At 46.5% G+C, this 16,284-nt stretch overlaps 2 protein-coding genes across 2 annotated transcripts in view; one reads left to right on the top strand and one right to left on the bottom strand.

The window, feature by feature from the left end:
• Window positions 1–8,916: 8,916 nt before the first annotated feature.
• LOC122684749 (vegetative cell wall protein gp1-like) lies at window positions 8,917–9,510 on the bottom strand. Its single transcript, XM_043889059.1, has one exon. The coding sequence runs from the start codon at window positions 9,508–9,510 to the stop codon at window positions 8,917–8,919; it is 594 nt and encodes a 197-aa protein (XP_043744994.1).
• PSTPIP2 (proline-serine-threonine phosphatase interacting protein 2) overlaps window positions 9,450–16,284 on the top strand; it is an 80,368-nt gene continuing 73,533 nt past the window's right edge. Inside the window, exon 1 of the mRNA XM_043889251.1 lies at window positions 9,450–9,595. Within this exon, the coding sequence (XP_043745186.1) occupies window positions 9,563–9,595 (33 nt within the window). The 5' untranslated portion in view covers window positions 9,450–9,562. The remainder of the gene's footprint in view (window positions 9,596–16,284) is intronic.

The following is a 16,284-nucleotide window of genomic DNA, read 5'->3' as shown; positions in this document are numbered from 1 at the left end:
CAGTCCATGGGATTTTCCAGGCAAGAATATTGGAGTGGGTTGCCACTTCCTTCTCCAGGGGATCTTCCTGACCCAGGGATCGAACCCGGGTCTCCCACATTGTAGGCAGATGTTTTACCGTCTGAGCTACCAGCACCACTAAGGAAGTCCCTAAATAGTTGGAGTTTAATTTGTCTGATGGTAGTGAGGCACATCAAGTGTACCATGTGAAAAGAGTTTTTGTGAGTTTGCTCATGTAGACCAGTTTCTGTTCATAAACTATGAATTTGGAAAGTCATTTAAGTCTTTGATTATGTGGATTAAGAGCTGCGGCCCTTTCCCTGATTTTATTGACCTAAAGTTCAGCTCATTCTATTGCTTGCTCAGACTCATGTCCATTGAGCAAGCCATCCGGCCATCTCATCTGTTGTCTCCTCTTCCTGCCTTCAATCTTTCAGGTATACTTGGTCGCTGAACAGCTATGGTTCATCATAGTGAAGAGTTCTGCCTGTGTGATTCAAGTATCACCTATTTGTAAGTTCCAACACCTCTGAACTCAGTTTAAACTAAAGCCCAAAAAAGGCCATAATTTAACTGGAGCCAGTTTCACACATCTGCTAGATATGTAACAGCTCCCAGATGTACTTTGTGTTTTACTCCTGTGCCTTTTACAAACATGAGCTTCTGAAGTGTTTTTAATAGTTTATACTGGTGCCATGGAGGTGTGTTCTTAATGTGAAGACTAAGCAAAGATAGGGTCATTTCAGTAACCTGAAACCTTTAAAACTACCCAAATAGCCTGATATTTTCACAAACCAGAGAGCTAGGAAGGAATTTGAAGTGATGCTGTTTATCTCCTGATTGCTGAAGACCTGTCATTCTATGCTGGAATCTGAAGGACGATGTGAAACTTCCCATGTGAAGTGTACTTTGCTATAGCTCCTTCTAGTTAAGAAGCTTTGTTTATAGCTTGCTGAAATCTCTTGGGAAGGATCCAACAGAAACCATTTGTCGTTTATAGGAAGAAAACTACAGCTGTCAAATACCTGTTCTGTATTCTAGTTATAAGATGGGGTAGGCTCAGTGATATTGAAAGAGGAATAGCTTATATATAATGCATTGTTTGTGACTGAAATATTAGGTTGGCACAAAAATAATTGTGGTTTTGCATTGTTGAACTTTGCTCTTTGATATTGGAATACTTTGTTTTTTGGGTTTTTTTGGAATACATTGTTAAATGTGGTTATGTTATACATAAAAAAAAATTGCAGCAATGAACCAGGAGCAACAAATTCTGAGACTCAAGTGCAGTTTTTTTAAAACCACTCAAACTAATGTGATGGGTTATCTCACGGGCACATGACTCTTCTGATCAGGCAGGCCTGAATACTTTGCCTAATGGCCTTCCTGTGTAGCAGGCAAATGGCCTGTCAGAAGGTTTTTTTTTTTTTTTTTTTTCTAGAATGTATTTTGTACAGCTTACAGAGGAGTGGTGAACATCTTAGAAGGTACTTGACCTTTGGAATTTGAGGTTTTATGGCTTTCAGATTTAATATCTGTTGATAATAAAGTGACGACTTCTCATGTCTCTTTCAAGGGTATAATTATGATTATAGGAGTATTAAGATAGGCATATTTTAAATAGTACTTAGTTTATTGAGCATCAACTGTGAGATTAAAGAGCATGCAAAGTGAGCGAGACAGAAGTACCATTTCATTTAGGTTTTTTAACATTTAGAGTTATGGTGGGAGGACAAAAGACATTTACTGACTTTGTAAATTCTGTGCAGTTCCTACACAGAAATATACATCAAATGCGGTAGATAAAATACCTACTGGTAGAACTGGAAGAGTTCATGCATGAATTGGCTTTTGGCCAGAGGAAACCTTGTTTTATGTTGTCCAGTTGCTCAGTTGTGTCTGACTCTGCGACCCCATGGACTGCAGCACGCCAGGCTTCCCTGTCCTTCACTTACCTCCTGGAGTTTGCTCAAACTCATATCCATTGAGTCGGTAATGCTATCCAACCATCTCATCCTTTGTCTTACAGTTGATTTACAATACTGGTATTAGTTTCAGGTGTGCAACAAAGTGATTCAGTTATATTTGAAATTCTTCTGCACAAAAGTTATATACTCAGTTACCTACTTATGTCAGTATAAATTCATGGTAATTATTTTGTACTTTGAATTATAATCCAACATTATATATAGATATTTTTGTTGTTGTTCAAATTTAGCTTATTTGCTGCCCCAGCCCTAGAAAGTCTTGTTTTTTTATTCTTCTTTTTGATTTTACAAGTTTTACACACATACACCATACATGTACATTATGTACATACTGGATATGAGTTCTTACAGGATAAAAGTATCATAAATTTCCTGTTTTTGGCCACACTGGGTCTTTATTGCTGCACTGTGGGCTTTCTCTAGTTGCGGCAAGCAAGGGCTACTCTCTAGTTGTAGCGCCTGGGCTTCTCGGTTGTGGCTCCCCTTGTTGCATAGCACAGGTTCTAGCACAGACAGGCTTCAGTAGTTGTGGCTGTTGGGCTTAGTTGCCCCACTGTATGTGGGATCTTCCTGGACTAGGGGTCGATACGTGTCCCCTGCATTGGCAGGTGGATTCTGAACCACTGGGCCACCGGGGAAGTCGTCCTCTTCTGTTCTTCAGTTTGTCTTTCTTAAAAGGTGGCTTTGAAGAAAAACAACAACAAAAAAAGCCCTATATACAGTAGGTTGTCTTATGTAACAGTGACTATCAAAGTTTTTCCATCTTTAAATTACTTCAATCAGGAATACGTCTGAGTTCCTTACCTCACTCAAGAAAATTCTAAACTTAAAAGATGTTGAGAAGGGGGAATTTCCCCCTCGCACTCCGTTTGACTGGCCTACTAATAAAATGGACACCAGACAGATTAATGAGAGGAGTAACAAATTTTAATCCATGCACATAGAGGTCTCAGAAATGGGATATAAGACGTGGCTAAAGCAGGTAAATTGCTTTTTAGACAAATTTGAGAGGAATTGTCAGCACAAACTTAGACTATGGGTGCTTAATAAGTGAGTCTAGACAGAGTTTGGATTTGGGGTTGTAAATAAAAGAAGCATAACAAGTTTTGTTTATGCAAACTTCTTGGCCCTCAATTTCCTGTCTACGGGGATAACGATGTCTTTCAATCTCCTGGTACACAGAGGGGACCTTTCAAATGGGAGGTTTATTTCCTGATTTCAGGGAGACAGGTGTTAACAGTGTCCTTCTTGCATTTGCAATTTCTTAAGTAACTTTAATTAAAAATCATGCTGCTGAGGATATTTTGGGGGTGGTCTGCCTTGTGTCCCAACAGTGCAAAGGGTAGACCACGCTCACCCTTGTATTGTTGCACACAGCTAGCCCCCGGGCACTGAAGCCTCCTCCTGGACGTCTTCCCTTTGTATACTATTCATGTCCTGTTCTGACCCTCTGCTCCACTCCTGAATCTACTCAGCTTCTAATCTTAGTGATGAAATCCAGCCTCTCTGCCTTTGACATTGGCTTGACCGACCTAATACCACAGCTTATTGCCGTTCCCTGCTTGGCCAGGTCTTGCTTCTCAGATCCTGGCTTTAGCTCCTTGGCTAGGTTTGCCCCTGTCTTCTGGAAGGGAGGGATCAGGCTATCGGAACTGAAGTAAAAATTGGTATTGACTGCTGTTTTTGTTTTTTTAATTTATTTTTGGCTGCACTGGGTCCTTGTTGCTTTGCGCAGGCTTTCTCTAGTCATGGCAAGCGGGGGCTACTCTTCATTGCCAAGAGTGGGCTTCTCACTACAGGTAGTTTCTCTTGTGGAGCAGGGGCTCTAGGCTCACAGGCTTCAGTATTTGTGGGCACAGGCTCAGTTGCTCCATAGCATGTGGAATCCTCCCTGACTAAGGATTGTGTCCCCTGCATTGGCAGGTGGATTCCTATCCTCCGTGTCACCAAGGAAGTCCAGGACTGCTGTTGATGATCAGGGAGAGCTTGTTGAATTCCCTGTCTGGTACTATCATTGTCTAATCCATGAGAGTGCATGAGAAAATAGCATCCTTACCTTGAGGGGCTTTGCAGTCTTCTTGGGGAGGTAAGCTATCCACGAGGAACAGAAATTACAGGAAAAACATGGATATAAATCATATTTCATCAAGGGCTAGTTAGTGTAATAAGGATGACGCATTCTAGAAATTCAAGAAATGAGAAGACATAAGGGCTGGAGAAGGTGGGGAAGTGGTGCCGAGATAGAATTTGAGAAGAGAGAGCAGCACCCAAGGCAGCCTGCAAAGGAGCAGCACCGTTGGGCTGCCAGAGACGCCTGACTGGCCTGGGGCGGGGACGGGAGGAAGCCGGGGAGTGAAGGGGGAAAGGTCGGGGTAGAGGAGGTCTTCACGGCCACACAGGGGCATTTGGGACTTAATTCTGATGGGGAAACGTGACTTTGTGAGGAGAGCAGAGAAAAGAAGCAGGCAGTACTTCAGGAAAGAACAACTAAGGTGAGTTGGCAGAGGAGGAAGAGGAATGCAGACTGATTTTTTAAAGTGTGAAAGGAAAAGTGGTGATTTTAGTGGGCAATTGTCATTTTTGCCACTCACCATCCATTTATCCCATTTCAAGGGAAAGATCCCAATTCCTTCTGGGGAAGCCTCCCTTTCCTCTACAACTCTTCTGGAAAACAATATGACAGTTTTATTTCAAAAACCTTAAAAATGTTTATATTATTTAACCTGTGATTACATTATGAGGAACTTTTCTGAGGTATAGTTGATTTTCAATGTTGTGTTAATTTCTGCTGTATGTAACACTGTGTGTAACACTGTGTGACACAGTGGAAGCAGTATCAGACTTTATTTCTTTGGGCTCCAAAATCACTGCAGATGGTGACTGCAGCCATGAAATTAAGAGATGCTTACTCCCTGGAAGGAAAGTTATGACCAACCTAGACAGCATATTAAAAAGCAGAGACATTACTTTGCCAACAAAGGTCCATCTAGTCAAGGCTATGGTTTTTCCAGTGGTCATGTGTGGATGTGAGAGTTGGACTATGAAGAAAGCTGAGCACCGAAGAATTGATGCTTTTGAACTTTGGTGTTGGAGAAGACTCTTGAGAGTCCCTCGGACTGCAAGGAGATCAGTCCTGGGTGTTCGTTAGAAGGACTGATGCTGAAGCTGAAACTTCAATACTTTGGCCACCTCAAAGAGTTGACTCATTGGAAAAGACCCTGATGCTGGGAGGGATTGGGGGCAGGAGAAGGGGATGACAGAAGATGAGATGGCTGGATGGCATCACCGACTTGATGGACATGAATTTGGGTAAACTCTGGGAGTTGGCGATGGACAGGGAGGCCTGGCGTGCTGCGGTTCATGGGGTCACAAAGAGTCAGACACGGCTGAGCGACTGAACTGAACTAAATTTCTGCTGTACAGCAAAGTGAATCAGTTATATGTATATAGACATACAACACACACACACATTCTTTTTTTTAAAATCTTTTCCATTATGGTTTATCATAGGATATTGAATATAGTTCTCTGTGGATTCGGTAGGACTTTGTAGTTTATCCATTCCAGTGTAATAGCTTAAATCTGCTAACCCCAACCTCCCACTCCATCCCTCCCCAAACCTCTCCCCCTTGACAACAACTAGTCTGTTCTCTATGTCCACGAGTCTGTTTCTGCTTTGTAGATGAGCTCATTTGTGTCATATTTTAGATTTCACAAATGATATCATACTTGTCTTTCTCTTTCTGACTTCAGTTAGTATGATAATCTCTAGTGGCATCCATATTGCTGAAAATGACATTATTTCATTCTTACTTATGGCTGAGTAGTATTCCATTGTATATATGTACCACATCTTTATCCATTCATCTATCTTTGGACATTTAGGTTTCCATGTCTTGGCTATTGTGATTAGTGCTTCTATGAACATTACATTATGAGGAATTTTAACAAAAATTTATGTAAAAGATATTTATCACAGTAATATTTCTAAAAGCATTAAGAGAATGCTAAGAAAGTATTGGTATATCCACTTGATGGGAAATTATGCAAAAGTTAAAAGTGATACTGAAGATTTTTCTTTTTAATTTTTGGGAGGTTTGAAATAAACTCACATTGTATAAACTCAGAGGTCCAGAAAGCAAGAAGTGAAAAGTAGGTTTTCTTCCCGCCTATGTTCCTCTGCCCCATTCACCCCCGCATAAGAGGAACATTTAAAACACGTGAGTCTATTCTTTTTCCTCCCTACCCAAATGGCAGTTTGTTTTGCATCTTGCTTTTTCCCTACTTTATAGCTGGTGATCGTTCCATAACAAAACACAGAGCTTCCTCATTTTTTTAATGCTTGAGTATGATTTAATTGCATAGATATATTACAATCTATTTAGCTAGTCCTCCACTGATGGCATTTAGTTCTTTCAAATCTTTTGCCAGAATAACCATGCTGCTATAATTATATCCATATTTCACTTTGCACATATGAGGATATCTGGAGGGTAAACTCTAACATGGAATTGTTGGATCAAAACATAAGAGCACCTAAGAAATTCCTTGGTGCTCCAGTGGTTAGAACTCAATGCTTTCACTGTAAGACTTGTGGCCAAAAAAAAAAAAAGAGCATTAAAAATTTTGGTGATATAGCAAAATTTCTCTTCACAGACATTTTCAATTTTTTCATGAAAGAGTGCCTGTCCTGTCCATTCGGCCAGCACCATGTGCTATCAAACTTTATGTTAGCAAAGGTGTATTAAAGGATTTTAGAAAATACTAATGAAATATTACGTTACAAAAGCAAGACTCAAATATGTACAGTATAAACTTAAAAATGCAAATGTAGGACTTCCCTGGTGATTCAGAGGTTAATAATCCGCCTGCCAACCATGCAAATGCATATTATTGGAAGAGATAATGCCAAAATATTAACAGTGGTTTATATTAAATGTACTGATTCATTATTCCATAATTGCTGTAGTCTGACTCTTTGCAACCCCATGGACTGGCCTGCCAGGCTCTTCTGTCCATGAGATTTTCCAGGCAGGAATACAGGGGTGGGTTGCCATTTCTTACTCCAGGGGATCTTCCTGGAGTAGTGTTATTGCTGGAATAGTGTTACTGCTGGAGTAGTGTTATTTAACTTCATTAGTAAAATGTCCCAAGTTTGTTACAGACCCTTGCGGGCTTCCTTGGTGATGTAGATGGTAAAGAGTTTGCTTGCGATGCAGGTGACCCAGGTTCGATCCCTGGGTTGGGAAGATGCCCTGGAGAAGGAAATGGCAACTCACTCCAATATTCTTGCCTGGAGAATCACCAAGGACAGAGGAGCCTGGTGGGCTACAGTCCATGGGGTTGTAAAGAGTCAGACACGACTGACAGACTAACACATTTCTGCTGTAAAAAACAATTCAAAGCAAGACCCATCGATATAGTACAAATACTACTTGTTTTTTTATTCCCAACACCTGTTGAGTTGATGAGGTTTATAAATTAGTAACGAATGAGGAATATTTTCTGACAGTGTGGACAACTATTTGAAATTTCCAATCTTGCCACCGGGTGGTGGAAGAGAGTTAAAATTCAGGGGACCTTGTGGGATCTGAGCCATGAAAATCAAGTACAATGTACTATGAGAGGTTAAGCAAAATGTTAAACAATTAGAATTGTATTTAAAATATTTGTTCCAAAATATCCAAAACTCCCAGGAAAAACCTTGATGCTATCTGTGGCACTTCAGCATCTTTCATTTCCCCAGTTGGCACTATTTCTTACCCCTCCTTTTGTTGAGCGTCCTCCTGGTACTCCTGATGATACTGTCAGACTTCCCTTTCTTCCTTCTAACCTCACCGCTTTCCAAGGAGCTGAACAACCGGATTAATGGGTGCATGTCCTCGGAGTGACCCAGAACCGGAGGCCACCTCTCCATCTCTTTTGTTGCAGATGACTCTATTGGTAGGATTTCATCACAGGGGTGGGTGAGGGTGGCTGGTATTACCAGGCAGAGCCTTCCAACTGTTCTTCAAATCACCCCAGCAGCTGTCTTTTCACTGTATCTGTACCAAGCTAGAACCTGCTCAGAGGCACAGTTTGCCTCTCCAGGTCTGAGGCTGGGGGCTGGCTCTCTTGGCCTTCATCCTCCCCTCCTTGAGTGGATCTGTCTCAGGAATGACCTCTATCTTTGGCTCTGATTCTGTTTAGAGGGGCAGAGCTGTAACTGAGCTCCTCATACTTTAAAATACCTTATGACCTTGGTCAATCAGCCTCTGTGGGCCTCAGTTTGGTTCAGGGCAGATAGCGCAGGGCAGTGCTTTGTCCTAGAGTGCCTTATCACTGCAAAGCGGGGATGAGCCTGACTTGCCCTGGGTTATGAGGGTGTTCTACTAGGAGAATGCAGGGAGAGGAAGAACGCTGGGGCATCATAGTTCCGGAGGGATTGGTGGAGAAGGGTGCTGGGTCTGGATCCTAAGAATGCGGAAGGGTCGGGGAGGAGCTGAGTTCTTGGACACCTTGTAAGGACCCCACTGAGGGACCGGGAGTCAAGGGCCAATGACCTTTCCATGACTTTTAGACTAAAACATGCTTATCTGTGGCGGGTGCCTCTGGGGCCCCGCACTCGAAAAGCTGAAGCGTCCACACCTGACGCGGCCGACAGCGTTGTCAGTGCTTAGGCTTCACGGAGGCCACGCGCGGTCCCCACCACCTCGGATCCGGCTGGGGCTCCTTCCACCAGCGCGCAGGGCCTGGATCTCTCCGCCAGGAACTGGGTCAAGGGAGGAGGGAGCTGTGGGCAGGAACCGAGCCCAATTCGGGGAGGCGACAGAATCGGTTCCTTCCAATCCTTAAAGGTCTCCCGAAGGAGGGGGACGTAGGGCTCACTGACTGACGCCTGACACCGCAGGGCTCTAACCCGTGGGCCGCCTCTCCCTTCGGCGCGGCACTAGTGCAGGGTGCGGACAGACCTGGGGCGCAGCTCAGGCAGGAGTCGGAGGTGAAGGGTGATGCGGCCCGCGGAGGGGCCGGGGGAGCAGGGCGTGGTGAGCGTTTGGCGCGGGAGCGGGGGTGGGGCCGGGGAGCTGGGCGGGGCGGGGCCCCGGGGGCGGAGCGGGGGTGGAGGATGGGGCGGGGCTACGCGGCTCGGGGCAGGCGGGGCGGAGCAGATGGGTGATGTGGGGCGGGGCGGAGCGGGGGAGCAAAGTGGAGCGGGGAATCCGGGGGCGGAGCGGGGGCGGAGCGGCTCGGGGCAGAAGGGGCGGGGCAAGAGGGTGGGTGGGGCAGGCGATGGCGTGGGCGGGGCCGAGCTGGGGAGCTGGGCGACTGCGGCTCGGGGCAGGCGGGGCGGGGAAACTGGGAGGGATGGAGCGCGGTGCGGGGGCGGGGCGGAGAGGGGGGACTGGGCGGGGCTGGGCTCGGGGGGCGGGGCCGGGCGGTGAGGCTCGGGGCAGATGGGTGGTGTGTGGGGCGGGGCGGGACGGGCGGTGGCGTGGGCGGGGCTTAGCTCTGGGTGCGCGGCCGGGCTGGCGGGTCCTGACATTCCGCGTCCCCGCGCGCCTACTCCGGTTCTCCCCGCTGCTCGCTAGCCAGCCATGACAGGCTCACTGTTCAAGGGGAACTTTTGGGTAAGTCGGCGAGGCGAGGGATCCATCACCTGGCTTGGGAGTTGGGGGCCCAGAAGGGAGCCGTGGGCCCCTGTCCGGAGCAGCATCGGATCGGACTGGCCGCCGCCGGCCCCTCTCTGCGCTGCCCCCAGCCCGCCGCGCGTCCGCGAGTCCCCGGTGTCCGGTTCGCAGGGTCTCCCTCGGCCGTCCGCGCCCCGGGTCACCGCAGAGAGGTGTAGCCTTAGAGCTGGGACATTCCCCCCTCATCTCACACCTGGGGAAACCGAGACCCAAAGGGAGGAGCCACCCTTTGGGGACAGTCCGGGGACAGTCTCCGGGTGGTCCCGGAGGCTGCGCTGTGAGCAGATTTGGGCGGGGAACGTGGGTCAGAGAACGTGCGGTAAACTTCGCCGGGTTGTTTGGCTTTTCCAGGTCCGCGGAAATGTACAGCCTGTCCGAGCCTGAAGACATTAGCGGGGTTCTCTAGCAGAAGCTTTGCCGGTCTCGTAGCCCCGTTTCCTGAGCCCCTCCCAGCCTTTGCCCCCTGTCCCCCTTTCCAGAGGGAGGCTGGTGCGAGCCCGAGGACGGGCCCAACCAGGAGGCGGCAGCTCAGTCCTCGTCTCCTCTGTCCAGTCCTCTTACCCCCTGTCCTCTCGCTCCCCAGGTGCCCCTCAACAGTCTGTGCCCCCTCATTTGGAGGAGCCACCCTCATCCTTTTAAGGCAGGAGCAGAAAGTCAGCTTGTCTCCAGACGGAGCTACTGCTGCCAAACCGCCGCTTGCCCTTACCTGCAATCCCGATGTGAAGTGAAAGTTGCTCCCTCTGTCTAACTCTTTGCGACCCCATGGGCTATACAGTCCACGGAATTCTCCAGGCCAGAATACTGGAGTGGGTAGCCTTTCCCTTCTCCAGGGGATCTTTCCAACCCAGGGACTGAACCCAGGTCTTCCACATTGCGGGCGGATCCCTTACCAGCTGAGCCACAAGGGAAGCCCAAGAATACTGGAGTGGGTAGCCTATCCCTTCTCCAGAGTATCTTCCTGATCAAACTGGGGTCTCCTGCATTGGGATTCTTTACCAACCAACTGAGCTATCAGGGAAGCCGAAAGGAAAGCAACCTCGATGGCTCCCCGTTTAGCCTCATAGCATCTAGCAGGTTCCTGTCCCCCATGGAGAGTGCTGCCTAGAGAAACTTGGCCCTGTGACCTGGGGGACACAGTTTAGACCCTGCCTTGAGGGGTCCCTTTTTCTGGAGTTTTTGGGGTTCTCTTCAGGCATAATGCCCACCTGTGGGGTATGGTCCTCTCACCCCAAGCAGCTTCACAGAGAGGGTGCATGGCCTTGGAGCTGACCCTTGGAGGAGGCCTGTGAATTCTTTGGGTAGAACAAAGGATCCCTGGGTCCCATGCCAGACACTGTGGGAAAAAAACAGCACAGGGAAGCCCTTCCTGATTGCGCCCGATAGTGCATGTTGTATTCCTTCATAGTTTTTGTCCTTTTTGGTTTTGAGGTTGGGGGCCTGCAAGCATGTGGACCACCTTGTGGACAGCTGTTGTCTGGCTTTCAGTGCCACTGCTCCTTGCACGGGCTGATGCCCGTGAGATCTCAGCAGATAGCTGTCGAATGAGTACAGTGGATCTATAAAACGGACAGGGCAGGTAGTGGGTTGAGAGCTGCGGCCTCCATCCTCAGAGGGCTCCCAGGCTACAGGGAGGCAGCCCCCCAGCTGCTCCCAGAGGCAGTCTTGCAGGAATGGTTAGGGGAGGGGGCAGACATGAGGTCTGTGTTGAGAGTTAGAGATTGGGTAAAGGTCCAGGGTAGAGAACTTTCTGGGTTTTTACTTTTTTTTCCCCTCTGAGCTTTTGCTTTCAAAAGATATAAGATCCTGAGAGATAGTTTGCAAAGATATCTTCCATTATCTTCCATTATATCCATTATTGTCAAGTAATAAAAACAGTAATAGCTAACATTACTGTGTACAGAGTCTGTGGCAAGCACTGTGCTAAACACTTTACATATACCACTCATTTAAGTCTCAGCTACCCTATGGGGTACCTTATTGACTATCCCATTTTACAGAGGAAACTGAGTGGCAAACAGGTTGAGCAACATTCCCACGATTGTAGAGCTGTTAAATAGTGCAGCAGGACTCTGCATAGACCAAGTGCTCATTGAGTGCTTTCAATGAGGCTGGTGCTCAGTGAGAGTGTCCTTTGGCACCATCAGATGTAGGTGCTGAGACATCATTTGACTCTTCATGTGGATATCTTTCTTCTTCAGCTCCAACCACGAGCTCCTGGGGGGTCTGCACTGAGGGCCACCACCCACTGAGCCCCCAGCACACGATGGTGCTTCTCATACGGATGCTCAGGAACCAGGCAGATGGGACAGTCAGCCTAGATTTGAGAGAAAAGGGGTAGAGGGAAACTATTGGAGACTTCAGGGGCTACCTGAGTTGCTCTCATATTCTCAAGGATGGGTAGAGAGCGGGGAGCAAGGCTGTTGTTATCACTGAGGGGGTGGCAGCACCTCATGCTTCAAGGACAAGAAGGTTGTGATGGTATAAGGTAGAAAACTTTGAAAACGAGTGGGTATCAGTTGATTGAACTGAACAAATATTTGAGAAAATACCTTCTCTGTATAGAGGTGGCATTTGCAGGGATCAGAGCACTCTCTTGGGTTGAAGGTACATTCCTCATTAGGAAGCCAGCAGGGAGAGTAGACTTTAGTCTTGAATGCCTGTCCTCAGGGATATAGAGGACAAAGGGGTTGGGGGATGGGAGAGTTCTAGCAAGGGCCAAGGGGCAGAAAGGGTCTGTTCCAAGATGGAAATCATAGGGAAGGGACAGGAGGAGACCAATGAAAGGAATGGCAGAGGGTAAGAGCAGTCAAAGACACAGGCCAAGGTCACCAATTGAAGCCGGGCAGTGGGGGAGAGGAAAGAAAGGCTCGGAGCAGGCTCTGCATAAGGCGAGCAGGAGATGAGGTGCTGGTCCCAGAAAGAAGGAAGTCAGGCAAGGAACTGGTTTGTGCGGAGAGAAGGAGGAGGAGGAGGAGGCAGAAGTGATATTGACAGTATTAACCACAGGGGTAGCACTGGTGAAGACCGAGATTCGCAGCATCCTGAATCCCTGGCCCAGCCCTCAGCTTTCAGGACAGTGCCAGGGTTGCTGGATATGGGGAGGTCCTGGGGAAGGAACAGGGGGCCAGACAGCAGGGTTTGGGGGGTATTTTAATGTTTTAACAACCAGTACAAACAGTGAGTGTGCTCTGATGTCTGGTGGTCAACATTCTAGGTCTGAGGACTTGGTAGAGGTGGCCCCAGTACCTTGGAAAGGGTGTCCAGGAAAGACAGTACATGGAACAGCAGAGGCTCTGAGGTTGCCTGGCCAGGTTTGAGTCCCCATCTGCCCCTTATAGCTGAGTGACCTTGGGCAGATAACTTCAACTCTTATTCTGTTTTTCCATGTCGAAAAATGAGGATAATACCAATGTCGATGCTCTAGGACCGTTGTGAGGATTAAATCAGAGTTCTGTGATGCCTGGCACATAGTGCGCACTTGAGATTGTCAACTATGATCAGCACAGAGGTGACAATTAAAGGAAGCGGTTGACAGTTACTCAAGGAGAAAGAATCAAGAGCTAAGAGGTCCCCAGGGAAGCACTCTTGGTGAATACCTTGTTTTGGCAGGAGTAGAGAGGCATCAGAGGAAGAGAGGCAGAGATGTAGGGATTCAACCCTCACAGGAGCCATCACAGGCCCAGGAGAGGAATGTTCCATGGAAGTTGAGAGGCCCATGGTCCAATTAGGTAGATGTTCCTGAAAAGGCATGAGGCAGCGCATACTGTATAAATAATCTTCAAATGCCACATGGGAAGTTCATTTAAAGGAACCTTTCGGTGGATCTGTTTGAAAAGATCTCTTTAAAATTGAGATAGTCCCCAGCTGGGTTTGCCCATGTGCTTTTTCCCTCCCAGCAGTGGTGTGGTTAAGCCATGCTGTTATTTATCCTGGTTAACGTTGATGGTATCTTGTGGGAATAAGAGAGGGACCGTGGGTGTGGTTTCCAGGGCTCCAGGGAAGGTGGCCACAAAGGGACAGTCCCAGCCTTTGGCCTGTGGTCAGAGGGGCCTTGCACAGGTGACCTGTTCCAGGAAAGGGAGATGCTTCCTGCCTCAGGACAGTCCCTCATTCCTCATGAGGGTGTGATACCAGCCTGACCCTGTGTTTCTTCTAGATCCTTATTTTGACCTGGTCTTCCTGATTCTCACTGCTCAGCCCAGACCAGCTGTCTATTGCCCGTCCTATCCTCTCCCACCCCTGTGCCTGCGGTGGGCGAGGCCTCTCTCCTCTGCTTGGGGAGTGACCAGGGGAAGGCTTGGGGCTCCTGAACTTGCTCGCTGCCCCTGACCACTCAGGGCTGTCCCTCTGCTTCAAACCTCTGACCACTTTGGAATCTCTCCTTTCTGGGTCTTACCAGAGCTTGAGTTGGTGCTATCCTGCCTGGTGGCAAAATGCAAGATAAAGGCGTTGACTTTCATCCCTTCCAGTTCATTCTTTCTAGAGCAGCCACTGGGGTCTAGCTTTAAAATAATTATCAGAAATCTTTTTTTTTTCTTGTTTTAGCATTGTAAGAATTTAATAAGAGAGTCATGGGATCTACCTTCTAAGGAAAATAAGAAATTCTTCTCTTTTTTTGACCATGAGGCATGTGGGAGCCTAGTTTCTTCACCAGAGTGCGAACCCAAGCTCCCTGAATTGGAAGAGCAGTCTCAGTCACTGGGACTGCCAGAGAAGCCTCCAGGAAAATAAGAAATTCTTATTGAAATATATAAAACAAAATCTAAACAAGTGGAAAGAAAACAAAAGTTTGTTGACAAACTTTTAAAAAGTCTAGATGATGCAAGCATATTCTTTAAAAATCCAAATATTCCCAAATAACTTATAATGAAAAACAGTATAAATATTATTTATGGTGTCACAACGTGTAGACTGTTTTTTATTTTATTTTTCTTTGCCGTGTGACTTGTGGGATCTTAGTTCTCTGACCAAGGGGCGGAACCCATACCCTTAGCAGTGAAAGCAGAGTCCTAACCACTGGACCGCCAGGGAATTCCCACAGCGTGTAAAGGTTTTTTATTTTTAAAGCTGTGTGTGTGTGTGTGTGTGTGTGTGTGTGTTTAGTCGTGTCTGATTCTTTGTAACCCTTTGGACTGTAGCCTGCCAGGCTCCTCTGTCCATGGGATTCTCCAGGCAAGAAATACTGGAGTGGGTTGCCATTTCCTTCTCCAGGGGGATCTTCCTGACCCAAAGATGGAACTCGTGTCTCCTGCATTGTAGGCAGATTCTTTACCCGATGAGCCATCAGGGAAGCCTGAAGTTGTATATTATAGTTAGATCTCCATTCTTATTTTTCCTGGACTTTCTAATTCTTCTTTTTTGAGGGAAGACATTATTCACCTTTATCAGAGACCTTTTTTTTTTTTTAAAAAAGCATTTATTTATTATTTAATTTTGGCTGTGCTGGGTCTGTACGGGCTTTTCTCTAGTTGCAGAGAAACGTAGGCTTCTCTTTGCCCTGGCTTCTCTTGTTGTGGAGCTCTAGAGCACAAGCTGAGTAGTTGTGGCCCACAGGCTTAGTTGCTCTAGAGCATGTGGCATCTTCCTGGATCAGGGATGGAGCCCATGTCTCCTGCATTGCAAGGTGAGTTATTTACCACTGAGCCACCAGGGAAGCCCCAGAGACCTTTTTTTTTTCAATGCTCCACTCTATCAGTTTTTTCCCCTGCACAAACAACAGTTTTTTTGCAGATTAAATTTACACAGTGAATGTAGAATTCTGAGTTTGGTGTCTCAGATACCCATTACAGGAACACGTACATAGATAAACACATAGTTAAAGTTCATTCTAAAGTCAAAAAGACTTGGTGTGTGCAAACTTGGTATAAGTGTATATGGATGCATGTTAATTTATGGATTTTTCTGGTAAAAGCAATTATAGATGTCATTAGCTGGTCAAAGCAAAATATTAGTTACATCCCGACATATACAATATTCAAAGTACCTCTGTTTGTACAACCATTAGATGTTTTTGCAATTAACTTCTGTAATTTTCATTTACTGTGTCTTAAGTAAAATCAGAATGTCCATTTGGACACATTTTATTATAGCATAAATATCATCTAAGTTTCAATGTTAGTGAAAAGCTCATCTGAGTAGGAAGGGGCTGACATTTTTCTTTCCTCCTCTATACTAGAAATCTCCAGCTCTGACAAAAGAAAGGGGAGGGGGGTTAAATAATAGGAACTGTTGGTTAGCTTTATAGAATGACATGTCACTGTAATTTTTAAAAAATATTTGTTTGCTTATTTATTTATTTGGCTGCATTGCTCTTGTTGCCACGTGTGGGATCTTCGTTGCTGTGTGCCAGAGCTTTGTTGCAGTTTGTGAGATCTAGTTCCCTGACCAGGGATTGAACCCAGGTCCCTGGCCTTGGGAACCTGGAGTCTTAGGCACTGGACCATTGGGGATGTCCCTAGCCATACTAATTTTTAAAAATAATAAAACTATTAGAATTTTCCAACTGTATCAATGGGACTATTTAAGATATGGTTGCCAGGAATTTAAGAACTCTTGCATGTTACGAAAATCCATGAAGACTGAGAGCTATATGATCTCACTCTGGAAAAGAGGCAACAGGAAACCAGATA

Source organism: Cervus elaphus, chromosome 27 (genome assembly GCF_910594005.1).
Source record: "Cervus elaphus chromosome 27, mCerEla1.1, whole genome shotgun sequence".
Classification (NCBI taxonomy): domain Eukaryota; kingdom Metazoa; phylum Chordata; class Mammalia; order Artiodactyla; family Cervidae; genus Cervus; species Cervus elaphus.
Note: the sequence above shows the minus strand (reverse complement) of the source record. Positions and strands in the feature narration are given on the sequence as shown.